At 41.9% G+C, this 21,030-nt stretch overlaps 1 protein-coding gene across 1 annotated transcript in view; it reads left to right on the forward strand.

The window, feature by feature from the left end:
* abcb9 (ATP-binding cassette, sub-family B (MDR/TAP), member 9) overlaps nt 1-20,478 on the forward strand; it is a 58,560-nt gene extending 38,082 nt beyond the window's left edge. Inside the window, exons 13-23 of the mRNA XM_028577664.1 lie at nt 3,075-3,788; nt 7,811-7,925; nt 10,503-10,633; nt 10,742-10,947; nt 11,033-11,230; nt 11,365-11,493; nt 11,586-11,774; nt 12,805-12,978; nt 18,730-18,889; nt 19,236-19,372; nt 19,471-20,478. Of these exons, the coding sequence (XP_028433465.1) occupies nt 3,075-3,788; nt 7,811-7,925; nt 10,503-10,633; nt 10,742-10,947; nt 11,033-11,230; nt 11,365-11,493; nt 11,586-11,774; nt 12,805-12,978; nt 18,730-18,889; nt 19,236-19,372; nt 19,471-19,785 (2,468 nt within the window). The 3' untranslated portion in view covers nt 19,786-20,478. The remainder of the gene's footprint in view (nt 1-3,074; nt 3,789-7,810; nt 7,926-10,502; nt 10,634-10,741; nt 10,948-11,032; nt 11,231-11,364; nt 11,494-11,585; nt 11,775-12,804; nt 12,979-18,729; nt 18,890-19,235; nt 19,373-19,470) is intronic.
* The last annotated feature ends 552 nt before the right edge of the window (nt 20,479-21,030 follow it).

The following is a 21,030-nucleotide window of genomic DNA, read 5'->3' on the forward strand; positions in this document are numbered from 1 at the left end:
CGCCTATTCAGATTTCATTCGATGTAGATATGGATGTTGAAACAGGTTGTTTTCTCCGGCCGGCAAAATAAAATAAATCTCCCTTCATGTTCATATTTATTGTGTTGTTTAAATAGATTTTTGGAGCAAACATGCTTATATTACGTCAGGTAGAAAACTAGAGCCAGTCCCAACACTCTCAGGCTGAGAGTGTTGGGACTGTGAAAGGTAACAGTTTCTGTACTAGAGGACACCCCCCTGTGAGGATAAGATAAAAGCTTGAGGGAGAGGATAGAGGGGTGTTCATTTTCAGAGGAGATCTTGGTGGACCGAGCTCTGACTTTATGTCTGTCGCTAGGGAAACTTAGACTCTGTTTGTGAACCCACAATTGTGTTGTAACTTTTATGCTGGACTCAGTAAACTTTGTTTAACTGAACTCTTCGTCTCAGATTGATCCTTGAAAGAAAACAATGAGAATTCAGATTTTTGTGAAATGTGATCTGCTAACCGACTCTAATTTAGATTTTTTAGTGTTGAGCAAAACTTGGCTGCACAGTAACATCCTGACCAGCATGATTGATGTTCCCGGTTACACTTGTCACAGAAAGGATAGAACATCTAACAAAGGCTGGGGGGGGGGGAGTACTATTCTATGTTAGAGACACTCTGAAATGTAATGAAATCAAACTGGATACACCATTAGAATGTTTGGTTTTGGTTTGAATGTTGTATTACCCCCCAAGATGAATTTTAACATTGTAGTGCTGTATAAACCACCATCGAGTTTCATTTCATGATAACCTAGACAAACTTTTTAAATATGTAAATAGTCGCACCGAATCCATCTTTCTTGGTGATTTTAATATTAACTGGCCAGAGAAAAACCGTAGAAAAAACTTAAAGAGAATGCTGTCAAAACACAGTCTTCAGAAGATGATGAAGGGCCCAACAAGGTACGCGAACGAGTAAAACTATGATAGATCTGATAGTCACTAACAGACCCCAGCGAATCATCAGAACGTATAATCTAATAACGGGGCTCTCTGATCATAATATGACAATGGCTGTCCGAAAACTCACTAAACAACGTTTACCAAAATTCGCAAACGAAAGTAAACCAGGGAACCCGGGTATGCCCAAAAATAAGCTGACACAAGTTGAAAATGATCTAAATAAGTTAGACTGGAATAACGTTCTAGAATCGAATGATTTAGAACATTGTTGTAACTCCCTGATGAAAAACCTCACAAACCTGATTGGGAAATACACTAAGACATTCAAAGGAACTCAACGAAAAGTCTCCTTACCATGGCTGAACAATGACACTCGTCAGCTAATGAAAAAAAGAGACTATGCAAACAATAACAGAATTCGAAGTGAATGGAGTTATCAGCACTAACAATTCAGCTAATGCAAATTAATTAAATAACTTCTTTATTCAGTCAGTGGAGGGGCTTGCTGAGAATTTTGAACCAGCAACCCTATCACAGACCACAAAGTCTGAGCCATCAAAGCTTTTCCAAATTAAGGAGGTCAGTCAGGAAAAAGTACATAAAATCATTAATAAACTAAATAACTAACATTTGGGATAGTGTAAGAACACAACTCATAAAACTATAGAATTACTATGTATTATTATTATTATTATTATTATACTAACAATAGTAGGCTATTTTAAAGGTACAATATGTAACATTTCTGCATTAAAATGTCTGAAAACGGGTGCCTGGGTAGCTCACCTGGTGGAGCAGGCGCCCACGTATGGAGATTTGCTCCTTGGGGCAGCGGCCGCGGGTTCGGCTCCGCCCTGCGGCCCTTTGCTGCATGTCATTCCCCCTCTCTCTGCCCTTTCATGTCTTCAGCTGTCCTGTATAAATAGACGCCTAAAATGTCCAAAAGATAACTTATATTATAACAGCTGGGGTTTAACAAAACGCCACTTTCACTGAGAGAAAGTCCTCTTAATAGCCTACATTGTCGACGATCACACAATTTTTCAACATAATTTGGGTTTTTTTGACCCGCAGCTCTTGAACACTCACTAATACCTGTTGTGGGAGGAGCCACACTACGTTTACTTCCGCAACAACTTAGCTCGGAGTGCTAAAAAGCAAAAGAGGTATCATTCTGCCTCCTTTTTTCGCGCATTGAAACCACTGTGCGTCTATTCATTTCATGGGAAATGTGCATGTTTGGTAGTTTGCTGGGTTCTCAGGGAGACGCAGTTTTCTCCCTTTTAAATCATCAACCAGGTACTTAAATAGACTCAATTACCATACACTTCACACAGACTACAATTAGGCTACAAACTGATTGGGAATTCCAAATAAGGTTAAGTGAGAAATGAGTGTAATTTTGAAAATACAAGGACACTCGGGTCTGTTTTGATTATGTGAACATGGTGAGGGCGAGGGGGTATCTCTTTTTCTTAATGTCATTTCGTGGCTGACAGGTTTTTAGGGTCTAGACCTCTGTGCTGTATAGACGATCTTTGTTACCGGTGTCTACTTAAAACAAGGTCGGTTCATGGTTCACTCTCACAAACCTAATCTAACGTGACTCAGGTTGAGACGTAGATGCTGTCTCTTAACGTGCCGTGTACCGTATTTATGCGGCTGTGTATTTTATTATGAACGGAGAGAGAATACAGTAAATAGGTGAATTCCTGGGTGGACAAAAAGGGATTTAATAACATGGACGGACGCGTTTGAAACATGATGCCACACCGCTCACCGCCTGCTACCAGCTAACTTACATTGCTAGTTAATTCTACTGTGAACCATTTGTTAGACTGATATTGCAACTTTACTGGACGACCGTTTACTGCGTTGTGAGAGCTTAAATTGTAACTTCTTATTGTTGAGCTACCTCACATTCCCCCCCCTGTAGCTACGAGCCACAGAATACCGGAAGTACTTCCCTTCAAAATAAAAGTAGGTGTAAAGAAATAACTAAAGTCATTTCTGTTTCTTCTGAGTGATCGTTGTGTGTATCACTATGTGTCCACTTGGGAGTGGCTAGATACTTTTATATATATATATATATATATATATTTTTTTTAACACTCGTAGTAGCCTACTTATGATAACTTTCTGAATAACTATCTTAATAAGCAGCATGGGCATCAGAGTAGCTGTGAGCTGCACTGTGTTGTATACCCTACTGGACGTGGTTGTCACCACTGTCATATACACACACGGATCACACTTGAGCATATTCAGAAATGATGCCCTGAACTTTAACATCCTCCAGTCAGCATTGGACCTCTGGGGGACTGTGCTGCTCAGAGCCTCCCTCCTGCTAGGAGCCTCCATAGGGGTGTCATGGAATAGAAAAGACGGCCCACCGAGGGTCGCAAAACTCACCACCCTCATTGTCCTCACCTGCCTGATCGTTGCCACCTACGCCCTGGCCAAGATGCTGATACTGAGCGAGCTGGGGCCTCTGAGCCACCAGCCCTGGATCCTGAGCCTGATATGTTGGACTTGTGCCTCTTCTCTGGGTGTCCTGCTGCTCTGGAGACTGCTGGGGAGGGAGTCCAACTCGGCCAGCAGTCACTACAACAGCAGCAGCAGCAGCGGTGGAGGAGAAGGGGCCTCCCAGGACACTGACAAGCTGATGGAGACAGCTGGTGAGGAGGAGCAAGAGGTGGGGTTTGAGAGGAGGAAGAAGGAAAAAGAGGAGGAGGGAAGCCAGGAGAAGGAGAAGACCAGCTCTGGGGCTACACTGGGACGTCTGCTGCTCTACTGCAGAAAGGATGGTGGGCTGCTCTCTGTAGCCGTCCTCTTTCTCATCATCTCAGCTGTGTGTGAGTGTCTCCTTGATATAGTATTATAAACCAGTCCAGTCAAAGTGTTTAATCTTGTCCGTTACAAATGGGGCTTGGTATCGTTTAAAAATGTCGATACCAATGCCAAAACCGCAGGGAAGAAGAATGGAATGCCATTCTTTTTTCTTTTTTTTTTTTTCTCCATCTTTTGATGATTAGTTTTGTTTAGAAAACCTTGAATCCACGTAAGACACAATGTCATCAGACACAATCCATGTCATTAGAATCAGTAAATCCATGTCAATTGACACAACGATCAGGCCAATGCTTTTTTGCGGTGATGATGGTGACGAGCTCAGACCAGCGGTAGGCGGGACGTGACCGTGGTAATGCGGTAACCGTCCTAGCCCTAGATTGGGGGCAGAGGGCATCTCTGAGTTATAGTGGCAAAATAAATCAACACAAAATTGGATGATATGGCGATTTAATTTGATTTAACTTTACTAATGATGGGCTTATCGTATTGATGCAGCCACAACAGAAAAGAAAAGAAAAGAAAAGAAAGAAAAAAGTTTATTTAGGCTCTTTCTCCAGAGGGGCAGCTCAGCCAATCGTTGTGGCAAAATATGATAAATCTGGTTTTTAATTGAATTATGTTATATATTACATATACAACGTGTATCAATGTGATATAGATAGGAGATGTCAATGTGTCTGCCTGGTGGGAGTCACAGACTTTCTCTCACGGCTGCCTTCCTCACGGCTGCAAAAGCCATGGCGGGCACCAAGCCAACGCCTTAAAGGAACACGCCGACTTATTGGGAATTTAGCTTATTCACCATAAAGCCCAGAGTAAGACAAGTCGATACATACCCTTCTCATCTCCGTGCGTGCTGTAACGCTGTCTGACGGTTCCAGCATTAGCTTAGCCCAGCACAGATCCTGCAGGTAACTGGTTCCAACTAGCCTGCTGCTACCGAATTGTGACAAAAGTGACAAAATAACGCCAACATGTTCCTATTTACATGTTGTGATTTGTCACTAGTCACAGTGTGTACAAAAAACAACGTAACATGAGACACAGCCATCTTCTAACAGTAAACAAACCGGGAACTATATTCTCAGACAGGCTTGCTGCGAGCATATCACTCCTCCCAAGTACTATATTCTTCCACCTGAGAATATAGTTCCCGGTTTGTTTACAGTTAGAAGACGGCTGTGTCTCATGTTACGTTGTTTTTTGTACATGCTGTGACTCTATAAATCACAACATGTAAATGGGAACATGTTGCCGTTATTTTGTCAGTTATTCGGAGCAGTAGGATTGCTGGAACCATTCACCTGCATGTTCTGTGCTGGCCTGATGCCGCTGGAGCTGTCAGACAGCATTACAGCACGCATGGAGATGAGAAGGATATGTATCGACTTATCTAACTCTGGGGTTACGGTGAATAAGCTAAATTCCCAATAAGTCGGCGTGTTCCTTTTAAGCGTTCAAAATGCAAGATCAGCTAAATGACTTCATCTAGTGGAAAATCCCCCAAAAAGGTGGTCTTCAGCCTCAAAAGTAGCCAATTAAAGTTTTACACACGTGTTTTGAAGGTGATCATTGGAGCGCTCCTTAGGAGGAGGGTCTCTCTTTTGGACGATATAAGGCGAACTTTAGCAAGCTTTCCGGTACTTGCTCAGGCTTTTCTCTTTTTCACATCTGACTCTGCATGGATTTTCTGAGACCTCGTTTTGGGACTTTTTCATACTTTGAAGAGAAGTTATCAAAGTGCAGCTGGCTATATGGTCCGCGCCTATGAATCCGGCCTTAGGTCGCGGACCAATATTTTATTTCAACACAATTGGGGCAAACGCGCTGTTGCCCAGGCAACAATAGCCCGTATCTGTGCACGTCCCTGCAATTCCGTGACTTCGATACCGGTTCCTAAACAATACTTTTCTCAATACCAATTTTATAAAACAAAAAGAAATTCCAACATTACACCTACGTGAGCCCCGTCTCTGTGCGTAACGTAGAGTTTTTCCTGCCTGCCTCTACAACGTGTAACGCTAACCAGCCAATCACAAACATTGCTAGATCTTGGTGGATGCATGCTGCATGCTTATTGGCTCACTGATGCTGATGAAATTTACTTCTTAGGGATTGAAATTGGGCATTGCATGACGAGGCATTTTTCGATACTTGATACTTTAGAGGCAATTTGGTCGGTGTCTAAAAAGTATTGACTTAGGTACCCAGCCCTAGTTACAAAGGCTTGCAACACTCCTGTGCAGTAGCTCAGTGTCTTGGTAATTGTGTTTAAGTACTGAGTCTATAGTTTATGAGCGTGTTTCTCATTCCAGATTATGCAACACTTAGCTATTGCTCTCATTATGAGCAACTAAGTGGCGACACTTCAATGTCAAAAGTAAAACAGTGATGGGCTTTGTTTTCCTTATGTTTTACACCGACACAACATTAGAGATAGGAGATAAAAACGGGGGTGAAAGGACCTTATAGCACCTTATTGAAGATGCAGTGCATTTATTGGTGCAGTGTTTTTCAGGACATATACACAATAGCTCAATGTTACATTCTGATCACGATTGTTTTGGGTTCGTATCCTATCATCTACTGGCTTGATCTCTGTGAGTTGATTCTGAAAGCAGTTATGAGATTTTGAAGAACAAAGCAACACAAAGCACACACATTTTCTAACAATCTCTCCATTCACTTCCATGACGTGAGAGTAGATAAGAAAGAGGCTCCATAGGACAGGAGGATTGGTTCAATGTAGGTTCACGCAGATACATCTTCAGAAAGGAAAACAATGTATGATACAAATTTACAATACCGGTTCAATACAATTCTGGCATAAAATGAACCTAGGGGTTAATCACATGTGTGTACCACGTCGACCGTTCTCTGGGACATGTTTTCATGCTAATCGAATGCGTCTCTAACTTGAAACAAGCTAGCACAAACTGGTGATAAGCTTATAACGCTAGCCTTCGGGGCAGAGGGCAAATCGCTATTTCTACACCACTAACAAGGCTCAAAATAGCACCACACTTCAACGGTAGCATTATGAGGGTCCCTACATGTAAACCGAAGCATTGATAACTTTGTAAGTGTACAGACAGTTTATTAAAAAGATAGATTATAAAGACTACCGTTCATGTATACAGGCAGGCGCCATCTTGGGAAAACAGTCATGGCCAGTCAAACGTAGGTAGCCTGAACCCTGCCAACGGCACAATGTTTAGCTAGTCAGCTCGTGACTTTGCCTGGAACGCTACCATGTCGTGAGTCGTGACTTGAAGTTGTAACTTACGGGCTAAAAATTGTGTCTGTAACGCAGCATATGTTACTGGTTACTGGTAGCACGGCGTTCGTCGTTCGACTGGTCATGACCGTTTTCCCAAGATGGCGCCTGCCGGTATAGTGAACGGTACAGTCTTTATAAACTATCTTTTTAATAAAGTTGTACAAAGTTGTCAATGCTTTGGTTTACATGTAGGGACCCTCATTATGCTACCCTTGAAGTGTGGTGCTATTTTGAGCCTTGTTAGTGGTGTAGAAATAGTGATTTACCCTCTGCCCCGAAGGCTAGCTTCATAAGCTAATCAGCGGTTTGCGGTATCTTGTTTCAAGCTAGATCCACGTTCGCTTATTATGAAAACATATCCCAGAGAACGGTTGACTCAGTACACATATGTTATTAACCCCTAGGTTCATTTTGTGCCAGAATTGTCCTTTAAAAACGACTTCTAACAGTGTAAATTATGGCCCCTTTAACAAGGGCTTAAAATAACTAACTTTTTATGAGTCAGACGATTATTTTCTCAGTCAACCTTTGGGTCTGTGGACCATCAGAAAATAGAGACAAATGTCCATCTCTGGAATATTTTCACAAGGGGACTCAGAGTTTCTTATTTTCTTCCCAAAAGATAGATGTTTGTCAACTGGTTAAGTGATACTAATTTGACAGAATTTTCACTAAGCATCTTGATAATTGATGGCATGTGGACAGCCCTTACATTATATTTTGGCCTCTCTCTCTAACCTGCAGGTGAGGCCTTCATACCGTACTACTATGGGAAAGCAATTGATAGCATTGTGGTTGACCAGAGCATGGAGCACTTCGCTAAGCCTGTGATCACACTGTCAGTGCTGGCCTTTGCCAGGTGAGTATCAGGAGACCATCAGAAGACGTGATGTGTGTCATCACTAGGCCTAGTTTCAGCGGTGATCCAGAATGGTTTTCTGCTTGTGGTGGAGATGTGTTTAAGGTCCCATGGCATGAAAATTTCACTTTATGAGGTTTTTTAACATTAATAGGAGTTCCCCCAGCCTGTCTATGGTCCCCCAGTGGCTAGAAATGGCGATAGGTGTAAACCGAGCCCAGGGTATCCTGCTCTGCCTTTGAGAAAAGGAAAGCTCAGATGATTGATCATTGTGGGACTGGCTCTAGTGGCTGTAGTTCTGCACCAAAGCTGAATTTCGGGAAAGAGACTTCAGATACAGTATTATGGGACCACTAAGGTCAATATAAAAACATCCAAAGAGCACCATGTCATGGGACCTTTAACATTCTGAGTTTTATTTTATTTTTGAATTTGTTTAAAATCTGTCGGATATTCTGTGGAATTCTGTGTCTGCAGTTTCCGTATGGCCCTGGTCATCACTTTGATCCTGTGGGCATTTTCAAAGTAAAACAACTTAACGTAAATTGAAGGTGCGCAATTGCCCATTTATGTTACATTGCAGCATTTTTCGCTGACTGCCAACTGCAGCAATCTTGCTTAATACTGGACCAATGACAAATAGGCCGGGAGCCAGGTCCACTCCTCAGGATGTTTTTTGTTACCTTTTTTTTCATTATTATTTCCTATTATCTTATACCTTGGGCCATCACAATTTGATGACGACCACCCCCAAAGATTCTGGGGATTGCTGCCTTTTTGCTGTCGAATATCACCCTCAACATAGCACAAAGTGTGAGCTCAAGGATGGTGGTCCCCCGTTCCCCCGCTTGTCCTGACCATTCCATTTGGGAGACCAAGCAACCTAGGCGCCTCCGTGGGTGCTCATGGGCGCACGCCCTTTAAAAAAAAAAAAAAAAAAAAAAAAAAGGTTGTCAAAAAATGTTTGCATTTCAGACGGCCGACACGAACGCCTATCAACTTGATAATAAAGTCGTAAAGTAGGCTGTCTTTCAACTCAGGATAGGATTGGAGATGAAAAGTTTAACTGACACATAACCGCGATCAGCTTCGTGGGTGCTCAGTATTAGCGGAGCACCAACTGCATCGGTGCCTATGCCCAGCAACCCGTTTGACCGGTTCGACCCAGAGGTGAACTGGCCCCCGCTCCCCCCTCCCGCCTCCCCTTCTCACACAGCTTCTCTGTGCACGGTACCTTCTCAGCAAGCAGGGGTGCCAAATTGGCCGATTCCCCACACGGTGAAATGATAGATAATACAGTAGAAAACCTCTTCGAGGATTGTGCTCGTGCCGCCCCCCATGTGTCATGAAAAAATGCCGCCCCGGGCGGCTGCCCGCTTCGCCCGTGCCAAAAACCGGTACTGAAGAGCTGAAATGTGTTCAGGTGAATAATCTTCAGCCAGCTGGTTGATGTTGATTAGTCTATCTCCCATGTCAAAGATGATGTTGACAGTTGATGACTTGGCATAATACAGGGGGATAAAGAAAGACTCTTAACTGTTCGGATGTGAGGCATTTTAGTTTGGATATACTGCATGTAAATGATCACCCTCACATCTGTTTCTTCATGTTTTGAAGAGATCTCTGGTGGAAGTTCTTTTGACATAACTCCAGCATTGCATTCTATCTTGAAAGCAGTGACGGACTGGGATCAAAAAACGGCCCTGGCATTTGCAACACACTAGCCCTATTTTTGTCAACAACCTAGCTTGGAAAATAGTAACTCTGCCTTCCGAGTTCATCTTTCCACGCACCTTGCGGCTGCATGCATAAAATAACTTTATCAGTAGTGGCCCATAGGGGTGCGGCCCATCTGGCATTTGCCCAAATTCCAGATGGCCAGTCCGTCACTGCTTGAAAGCTTGACCAGCCTCTGTGAAAATGACAGGCCTGACAGGATGATGTCTTCCATCATATCATGAGAGCTCCAGTGATCCAGAAGTAAATGAAGGAGTGCCTTCTTGTTTTCATCATCTGAGAAAACCATTCCAATCAGTGGGTCGATGATAAGCCCATTAACTATGTTGTTATTTTGCGAAAAAGCCATCGTTTTGTTGAGATGGAGTATGGCGTCAGAGTCAAGGGATAGGTCATTAGGTCAGAGATGCTAATTTGTGACTTAAGTTCTAGGGATTTGATGAAGATCTGAAATATAAACCCACCTGTGGCCTTGTACTGGATCACTTTCTGGTTTGATGCCACAAGCTTCCTTTTAGGCGTGGTAGACGACATTGTCTTGAATTTGTTCCTCTTGATGGGTTCAAAGAAAAGGACCTTTTTGTTTGTAGTTGATTACGGATGAACTTCTCTTTTTGAGTTATCAACTTGTGATGGCCCAAGGTATAAGATAAGAGGAAATAATAGTGAAAAAAGGTAATAAAAAACATCCTGAGGAGTGGACCTGGCTCACGGCTTAAAAGATTGTTGTACCCATCAGTCACTTAGACACAAAAACATAGGAAAATAGAGTCCAGGTTGAAAAAAAGAAGAAGAAAGTTACCCTTTTAATGCTTTGTGAAACCTTTGCCCTCTCCTCAGTTCCCTTGCAATGGGAGTACGTGGAGGAGTCTTCACTCTGACGATAGCAAAATTAAACCTTCGGCTTAGGAACCATCTCTTCAGAACTCTTATGAGGCAGGAAATTGGCTTTTTTGATGAAAACCATACAGGTGATATGTATGTGATATCTGCACTATTGTTTTCTCCCCCTGTGTGGGGGTCTTGTTCAATAGAGCAGTCCTTCTAAAGTTATTTCATGCCGATATATCACCTCGTAGGTGACATCATTTCCCGTCTGTCAGCTGACACCACCCAAGTGAGTGACCTCCTTTCCCTGAATATCAACATCTTCCTGCGGAGCACCATCAAGGGCATTGGCGTCTTCATCTTCATGTTTGGGATGTCCTGGAAGCTCACACTGGTGGCCATCATGGGATTTCCTTTCATTGCCGTTGTCTCTAAACTTTATGGCAATTACTACAAGGTAAAGTAGATTTGTGTATGTGTAAATCATTTTATATACAGATGCAATTAAATTAACTTTTTTTATTTTTTTATTTCTATTTAAGAAATTGACCAAAGAGGTGCAAACAATCCTTGCAGATGCCAATAAAGTTGCAGAGGAAACCATTTCATCCATGAGGACAGTACGGAGCTTTGCCAACGAATGTGGGGAGGCCGAGTCCTACTATGGCAAGCTTTTGGTCATGTTCCAGCTCAACAAAAAACAAGCCCTGGCCTATGCTGGCTACATGTGGTCCAGTAATGTAGGTATCAGCAGTTGTCCATTCAGATGAAGATTTCAAACTCTAAACCTGTTTTTAGATTTTTATCTAACTTACTAATACAGTAGCTATATGTTACACTGTTGGCATCAATCTGATCTCTGTGTGTTTTTCAGATCTCAGAGCTTGCTTTAGAGGTTGCTATCCTCTACTATGGCGGCCACCTTGTAATAACCGGTCAGATGAGTAGTGGTGCCTTGATATCTTTTTTCATATACATGCTCGAACTGGGAGAATGTCTTCAGGTGTTTCATCAGTTTTATAAATATAATTTTCATTATGTGTGTATGAAGACACTTAACCCCTAAACCAAAGTCACGTGTGGTTTACTTTATAGAATATTGCATCGGTGTACACAGGCCTCATGCAGGGAGTTGGAGCTGCTGAGAAGGTTTTCGAGTACCTGGACAGGAAACCCAAACACCCAGCTGATGGCACAGAGGCTCCAGACACATGCACCGGTGTGGTGGAATTTAAAGACATCAAGTTTGCCTATCCAACACGCCCTGAGACTGAAATTCTCAAGGTTTGTTCTCAGGGATCTTGCTGCCATCATGTGTTGATAAACTGTACAACTCTTTGGCTCCCACTCCTAGTCTTGCATTGCTAGACCTATATCCACAGTGCTGTGGAGTAAGTTCTGGCTACATCGCAAATACATTCCAGTATAGGTGAAAAACGCTCTGGGTCGTTTGCATTTCTTTAAACCAATCACAATTGTCTTGGATGGCGTCAATAGTGCGTTCCATTTGCCTATGAAGCCAAAGCTGGGAATGGAGTCACACTCCAGTTGAACACGTTTCCATTTACAAGTCGGATTTTCACTGTTTTCATTAGCTCTAGCCAGGTTAGCCATTGTTAGCAATGCCAGTTTATAACCTCATTAATTCAATTAAATTGTATTTATAGTATCAAATCATAGCATGAGTTATCTCAAGACACTTCACAGATAGAGTAGGTCTAGACCACACTATAATTTTCAAAGACCCAACAATTCCAGTAATTCCCCCAAGAGCAAGCATTTGGCGACGAAAAACTTCCTTTCAGCGAGAAACCTCAGACAGACCCAGGCTCTTGGTAGGCGATGTCTGACAGTGCTGGTTGGGGGGTTGATGAACAGTGGCAATAATAGTCACAAGGAAGATAATGGAACTATGATTAGAAATAGTAGTTGTAGTAGTTCATGGCGTAGCAGGGCACTGTATGGTGTAGCAGGGCATAGCAGGGTGTAGCAGGGCACTGCAGGGCATAGCAGGGCAATTACATTAGCATTACGCCGTTTTTGTGTATACAAACAGCGTAACAACATTGTCCACTGACAGAATATGGACAGCGCTACGTGTAAGACTGATTTAGTGAGACACAAATAAAACAGAAGTGTCAGGAACACAGGTTCTGCGGGAATCAATCACCACAGCAATTTTTATATTATTTGAACATAATAATAGTTATATTTGAAGATAATTCAATTATGTGCGAATATCAGCAAAAGTTGCCCTAGCCTCGAAACCCCCTAATTTCTTTACTATATTTCAACTTTGTGATGTGTTTTGAAGGGAGTGTCATTCACTTTGCGGCCTGGGGAGGTGACCGCCCTCGTGGGTCCTTCAGGCAGTGGAAAGAGCTCCTGCGTGAGTCTGCTGGAAAACTTCTACCTTCCTCAGCAAGGCCAAGTGCTGCTGGATGGAAAGCCCATTCACACCTTCCAGCATGACTACCTCCACTCCAAGGTCAGACCACTTCAGTGGGATTGATGGAGTTCAACATTTAGGACAGAATGTGTTCTTTTAAAGTTTAATACTTGCATATTCTTTATTTGTCGTATTGTCAACAAATCAAACAAATGAAAAGACCAAAACTAATAATGTGTAAGTCTTGGGTTGGGTACCGAAACTCTGTGCCAATAGGGAACCGTTGCCGACGTAAACGGTAGTAACGAGACCGAATAAGAACGAAAGTTTCGGTGCCTCATTTCGGTGCCTGACTTTACACTACACCTGACAGCATGTAACGTTAGCCTACCTTTAGCTAGCAGCTGGATTAATCACGGTTAAAATGCTGACAGCTAACGTTAAACAGTGTAAAGTGTGACTGTATTTCACTGTGGAGGACTTCTACAGCGGGATGTAACAGTCTGCTCTGCAGCGCAGCAGCTGCCGTTGTCGCAATTCATAGATATACAGTATGTTTATATGGTCGGAATTAAACAACACAGACGGTGCGTTCACTTGCAGCTGCCGTTGTCGGAATTAAACAACACAGATTCACTTAAAACAGGTAGCCTCGTGGTGCATTGACAGTGATTGTAAAATACCCTTTTCCCATCTGGGGTTCAACAGCAATTTACTGGTGAAATAAGTTATTGTTATAGTTATTACGTTATTATTAAATCTTTAATTTTGACCATGGCCTTAGCAATAAACAAGTCACTGACTGTTGTTTACTACCCTTATTTTTTTTCTTCTTTTTTTTTTTTTTAACTTTATTGAAAAGTACCGGTTTAGGCACCAGCACCCTTTTAAAAGTATCGATTTAGCACCGGAATCGAAAAAAAAAAAAAACGATACCCAACCCTATGTAAGTCTGACTCAGTACTTTCCAACTTTTCCTTCCCTTTCCCGTTTTTTTGTTTATTTAACTTTTTTTGAACATGAGCAACAGTCAGAACATGAACAACCATCAGAAAATGAGTGTTAATAGTGACAGTTTGCTTTATTTTTTTAAACCCCTTAACCCAGCATAAAGCCCCCCCCATACAAAAATATTAAAAAAAGGTCTCAAAGAAGAAGATAAATAATGTTTAGACTTACAGTACTAGTAGGTTAAAACACAGAGGCAAGATATATATTTGGAAGACTTTTTTTTTTTTTTTCTTTTATACCGGTGATGCATTCTCAGTTAATGAGAGAAAAGGACCCCACATTTTCATAAACACATCAAAGCGTCCTGAGGTTCTAAATATCACACGTTCATAGCTGGCAATGCTTGACATAAGGTCCAACCATTCATCATATGAGGAAGGTGTGTCTGACTTCCAGTGTCTAAGAATGACTCTGCAACCAGAAACCATAGCTAAACGGCACCATAGCGTCTGTTGTCAAGATATGTGTGTATCCTCTGGTACAATACCCAACATACACAAGACAGGGTTCTTATATAATGAAAGACGAAAAACATTATTAACCAATTGTACGATTTTCTCCCACATATCCTCCACCATGTCACATTCATATAACATATGAGCCATAGTTCCTATATCTTTGTTACATCGCCAGCATAGTGCAGTATTCCTTAGTTGAAGTCTAGCCAATTTGCTTGGAGTCCAGTAGCATCTATTAAGAATTTTATAATTTATCAGCTGGGATTGAGTTTCACGAACGTTAGCATGCCATTTTGAAACAACCTGTTTCCAAGCTTCTTCTTTGATCACACACCCTAAATCTCTTTCCCATGCCACTTTAAGACTATTTAAGTTAGGTGCATTAGCACCTCTAATATAGGCACAAAAAACTTTTTTTTTAAATTTTTTTAGAGTTGCATGGAGACAATGTCTTATTTGGAAGTATTTCCAAAAATCAGTGTTCGATAGCCTGTAAGTTTGTTTTAATAGGTTATCTAAATACCATATTCCCATATTAGCCCATTGTATCCATCAGAAAGCCTTTTAATCTATTCGTAGCTTGGTGTTGTGCCAAACTGAGGCTCTAGTTGTTAGCCATGGGGTTTGTTTTGAATGTAGGTGATACAATTTCCAACTTTCCCTAGTGAATTTAAGAACTGGATTTTGGTCTGGTATTGGTCGGGTAAACTGTGTAAAGAAGGCCTCCGATGGAAATGGGGCAATTAGTTATTTTTCAATATGCACCCAAGCAGGGGCTTTGTTGTATGTCATATTATTTTTAGCCAGCTGCGAGAGCGAGAATACCAGTCAATTCTGGGAAGAGAGAGCCCGCCTGAACTTTTAGCAGAATACAATTTAGTATGATTAAAGAGGGATCTCTTCCCTTGCCAGATGAAGGATTCTACATATTCATTGTATTCTTTCAGATGGGATGGTGGCAGCACAAGTGGAAGCATGTATGATAGATAATTAATTTTAGGTCCAATTATTATTTTAACTAATTCATTCGACCCATAATGGATAATGTAAGTTTACTCCAGTTCTGTAACAAATTTCGGATATCCTGAATAATTGGTTGAAAGTTAATCTGCATCATTTTCTCCAATCCTGGTATGAGTTTAATTCCCAGATAAACCATGCCTGATGAGACCCATCTAAATGGCCACTGGTCCCTTGTTATCCCATGGCAATTTTTAGACAATGGCATTACTTCTGACTTGGTCCAATTGATTTTGTAGCCTGAGATCTGGGAAAAATCGTCAATTAAAGAGCACATTGTAGGTACTGTCATTTGTGGGTTACTGGAGACAAGTAATATATCATCAGCATATAGAAGTAACTTATGCTCCTGCTGGCCCGCTATAACACCTTTTAATATTTGGATTATTACGTATTGCAATAGCTAATGGCTCTAAGACCAGTGCAAAAATTAGAGGGGAAAGGGGACACCCTTGTTTAGTGCCTCTATGTAGCTCAAACCGCGATGACATTACACTGTTACATAGTACTGATGCCACTGGTTCAGTGTAAAGTAAATTTACCTATTTAGTAAATAAAGGTCCAAAACCAACTCTTTTAAGTGTTTGACAGGGTTGAATGGGGTTTTTATTTCAAAGGCCTTCTCTGCATCTAGAAAGAAGGCCATGACAGGGTCAGTGTTATTTCTAGAGCTCCACATAAGGTGTAATAATCGTCTCCTATTATCTGCTGAACACCTAGCCCTGATGAAACCAACCTGGTCAGGATGTATAATAGTAGGTAGTATTTGATCCAATCTTTTTGCAAGCATTTTGGCTAATATCTTCCCATCAACATTACCAAGTGAAATGGGTCTGTAGCTTGCACATTGTTGAGGGTCTTTCCCTTTTTTATGAATGAGAGTGATTATGTTGGTTCTCATACTCTCTGGAAGCTTACCCTTTACCAGAGCATTCTGAAAGACACAAAGCAATTTAGGGGCTAACACCTCAGAAAACTTTTTATAGAAATCAGAGGGAAAACCATCTTCCCCGGGGGCACGGCCTGGCTTGAGGTCCTGTATGGCACACTTAATCTCTTCTAATGTCATGTCATTTTCTAACGAGTCACTATCTTGTGTGGATAGACAAGGAATCTGTAGGGAAGAGAAGAATTGGTCATATTGTTCTATAGATACTTCCCCTTGCGATGTATATAAATCTTGGTAAAAAGACTTGAAAGTCTTATTAATTTCCCCCGCCTCTTATTTTTGTCAATAGAAATATTTGGGAAAAGAATGTAAACTCTTTCTCTAGAGGATGAAGTGTACGCCATATATCTATTAGTCCACATTCATCTATCATAGTATCAATGGCTGTGTACATTAAAGGTATGGCCTGTTTGTGACTTGACTTATCCAGCTGTGTATTACTGACCTGGTTGAAATCACCACCAAGTATTACATTATGATTACCAATATTTCTAATAATATTGCAAATTTTGTTAAAGAAATCGGGAGATATCACATTGGGGGCATAGATATTCATAACCGTAACTTTCTGTCCTTTTAAGCTTGAATCCAAGGCTATCCACCTGCCTTCCTGGTCATTATATGCTTTGTGGACATTAAAGTCTAAACCTTTTCTAATCAAAATAGCGACACCCCTACTCCTAGTGTTGAATGTACTTGAGTATGCTTGATCAATCCACCCCCTCTTAAATTTCTCAGATTCCTCAGCACTCACACAGATGAGTTTCTTGCAGCATAGCTATGTCTGATTTGTTTTGCTTGAGATAGGTGAGGATTTTCTTATGCTTTATTACGAGTTACATCACGATATGTTCCATGAAATAATTTTTGTGAATCCCATAGTATGTCTCTTGTTTATAGATTATTAGTCATAAGAGTAGATGATATAAATCTTACACAGTTTATTGTCTCCGTCAACATAGTTATGTATGTTGTATGTAGTTGCAAAGCCCAAACCAAAACCTGCAATAAATGCCCAATAAGTATCAAACCAGAAAAGTAAAAAGAAGAAACAAAAAACCACCCTTCCCCAAGCAAACCCTTCCCTATACAAGAAGGCTGCACCCCTAAGCCGTTAAGCATCCGATATGTTGATTTCCTCATTACGCTGATCTCGCGATAGTCTCCTTTCCTGTGGAAGTCTCCCGATTATCAAACATAACAGTGAACATAGAAGGCTCATACAGGAAGTAACGAATACTCAAAGGGTATATCTCAGAACAATTGAACTGCTGATACTACAACCCATTAACCATCCGATGACCAAATACGAGATAGAGAGAAAATAATTAACACAGTGGTACCTCTGGGAAAAGTTCTGTCCAAGATATCTGAGGGCAAGCTCCCGGTCACTATAACGGTGAAAACACAGTACAAAGGCTCGCGCGGGCTTACCCGCTGTAGGCTTGAGACCGAGAGAGCGATGCGCTCTGCCCAGTGGTGGTGGGCTCGTGAATACCTCAGCCATTGCTTCAGCCAGTAATTCCGAAACGAATACGGTGGGATCCTTGCCATCCTCGCTCCCCTCAGGTACATTCAGGATGTGCAGATTAGATCGGCGCGATCTATTCTCCAGGTCGTCCAGACGCTCCAGCAGCAGGGTAGTTCAGCAATCAGTTGTGTCATGGACAGGGAATCGTCCATGTTTCCCTCCGAGTCTTGGTTTCTAAATTGAGACGCCACAGTTACCATGCTCGTTAGTTTGCTAGCAGCGCTAGCCTTTTTCGACTGCGACGCTGCACTTCTCTGTTTAGGATTAACGTTACTCATTGTGCATCAGTTAGTATGTAAGCTCTTCCTTAGTCGACTTTAAAACGTTTTTAAAGTGAAATTCACTGCAAAAGGAGTGTATGAAAAGGAGAAAATCGGGAGACCGTCCGTTCTGCTGCGTCCTCCTAAGTCGCCATACCGGAAGTCCAAAAACCTTTACCCTTTAATATCAACAATGTTTTTGGCAGCTGTCAGAACTAAAATGCAAATTTTTCGTAACATTAATTAAATAATCATTTCGAAGTGAAACATTATAAACTAGGAATACAGGCTCCATTTACTTTAGCTAGCACAGACGAACTGATGTGGGGTTTTTTTTAGATTATTTTTGGGCATTTCCGCCTTTAATCACTGGGACAGCTTAGATATGAAAGGGGAGAGAGAGAGAGGGAAGACATGTAGGAAATTGCCACAGGTCAGATTCAAACCTCTACATGTGGGCACGCGCTATACCAACTGAGCTACCCTTGCGCCTGAACTGATGTGTTTTTAATAGTTTTTGGACAACGTTTGCTACATACTATACTTGTTACTGGGATCAGTTCATTGTTGGTTAAGGTCTTTCACACATAAAACCATCCATTTGTTATTTTGTTTCTGCAGGTAGCTCTTGTGGGCCAAGAGCCTGTGCTGTTTGCCCGGACGGTCGAGGAGAACATCACCTATGGCCTGACTGACATCCCAATGGAGACTGTGGTGCAGGCTGCAATCAAGGCGAATGCTCATGATTTTATCACCTCCCTCCCTACAGGCTATGGAACAAGTAATTATTATTTATATGTGTTCGTTTAGAGGTCAGACGTCGATGTATTGGTAAAGAAAAAGATAGATAAGCCAAGACACCCAGTCAGTAATCGTTAAAAAAAATTATATTAAATAAGATTTTAATATTGCCCTCATACTAGCTTTCCCATTCTGGTCTCCTGCTTGAAATCTCACGGTTAGTTTTTAGACTCAATGGGATCTTGTCCCCAATTAACATCTCAATTATTATGTTCGTTTTGGAAGAGTACTGTGGGTTTTATAAAAAGGAAATGGAGCTAACTGTTATTTGTGCTTCATAAAGATGAAGTCATGCAGCAGAATTACTGCTCATTTTTATTCACCAGATGTTGGAGAGAAAGGCACCCAGTTGTCAGGGGGGCAGAAACAAAGGGTGGCCATTGCAAGAGCTCTCATCCGCAACCCTCGTGTTCTTATCCTGGACGAGGCGACCAGCGCCCTAGATTCAGAGAGTGAACACATTGTGAGTGAAAGGCTACATTAATGAACTTTTGAATGTGTCCGAGAGCTGCTGATTCATCTCAGTGATCATTTTGTTAATCTCTGATATATCTGCTGCAGGTTCAGAAGGCTCTAAACAACATCATGCAGGAGCGCACGGTGTTGGTGATCGCCCATCGGCTCAGCACTGTGGAGAAGGCAGACAACATCATTGTGATCGACAAGGGCCATGTGGCTGAACAGGGGTCTCACAGTCAGCTGATGGCCAGTGGGGGGCTATACTACAAGCTGGTGCAGAGGCAGGTCCTGGGCATCGAGACAGGGGCGGAGGTCCTCAACAAATCCAAAAAACTCAACTGGAAGTCTAATGGTGGAAGGCAGAGGAGAAGCCAAAGCAGCAGTGGCAGTGAGTCTGAACACAATTTGCGCTACTGAGCATGAACTGCAGGGTGTGGTAATGGAATTGGACTGTTGGAAGGGTTGATTATTTCTGGATATTCTGGGATTCAAACCATATGTACTGTAGAAACTATTTTGTGCAGTAATTCACAAGTGTAAAGTTCCCTCACTGAAATCCAGGAACGTGATATATTTTATTGTAATTTGATCATGTCAGAATCCGGTCAGGTTGAGATCCACTTATAGACAAACTGAGAGGTATTATGAAGTAAAAAATATAGTTGAATGTCTTAGAACATATCATAGAGCAGTGATTCCCAACCAGGGGTACTTGTACCAAGGTAGAGACGTTCTGATACCATGTCCTTCCCGATACTGATTTCGATACCCAAATTGAACCTCGCTGATACCGCGTACCAATCCGATACCAGTGTGTTAACAATTATATATATACTTTTATATAAAGTATTGCTGTCAAAAATGTTTGGGAATTTCCGCCTTTTATTACCAGGATAGCTTAGATATGAAAGGGGAGAGAGATGGGGAAGACATGCATGAAATTGCCACAGGATTCGAACGCATGTTCTGTGATGTCGCTCCATAGTTTGGGAAATCAGGAAGCTGTAGCAGTAACGATGGTGAAAGTGTTGCCAACTTGGTGACTTTCTCGCTAGATTTAGCAACTTATAAATATATTCAAATTAGGTCTGTCAAAATTAACGCATTAAAGGTCCCATGGCATGAAAATGTTTTTTTAACATTAATATGCGTTCCCCCAGCCTGCCTATGGTCCCCCAGTGGCTAGAAATGGCGATAGGTGTAAACCGAGCCCTGGGTATCCTGCTCTGCCTTTGAGAAAATGAAAGCTCAGATGGGCCGATCTGGAATCTTCTCCTTATAAGGTCATAAGGAGCAAGGTTGCCTCCCCTTTCTCTGCTTTGCCCGCCCAGAGAATTTGGCCCACCCATGAGAGAGAGACATCGTGGCTTGCAAACGAGCAAAGTTATAGTTGGTCAAGGCCACACCTCCACCCTCCACCTTGCCCCCCCGTCACCTAACACCAAGAAGAAGACGGTGACTGCGTCCACACTGGATGTAGTGTACGGTGCACGTCCAACTGCAGTTCCGGGCAAGACCCGCACTTCAATAGCTTTCACGCTCTACGATTGGCCAGGCGTTCATGCCTGACCAATCGGCTATCCAAACCTTAACTACTAGGTCAATGCCTGACCTGATGTCAGGCTGCTTCGTAGGGCGGGTCTTGCCCAGAACTACAGTTGG

The sequence above is a fragment of the Perca flavescens genome, chromosome 5 (assembly GCF_004354835.1).
Source record: "Perca flavescens isolate YP-PL-M2 chromosome 5, PFLA_1.0, whole genome shotgun sequence".
NCBI lineage: Eukaryota > Metazoa > Chordata > Actinopteri > Perciformes > Percidae > Perca > Perca flavescens.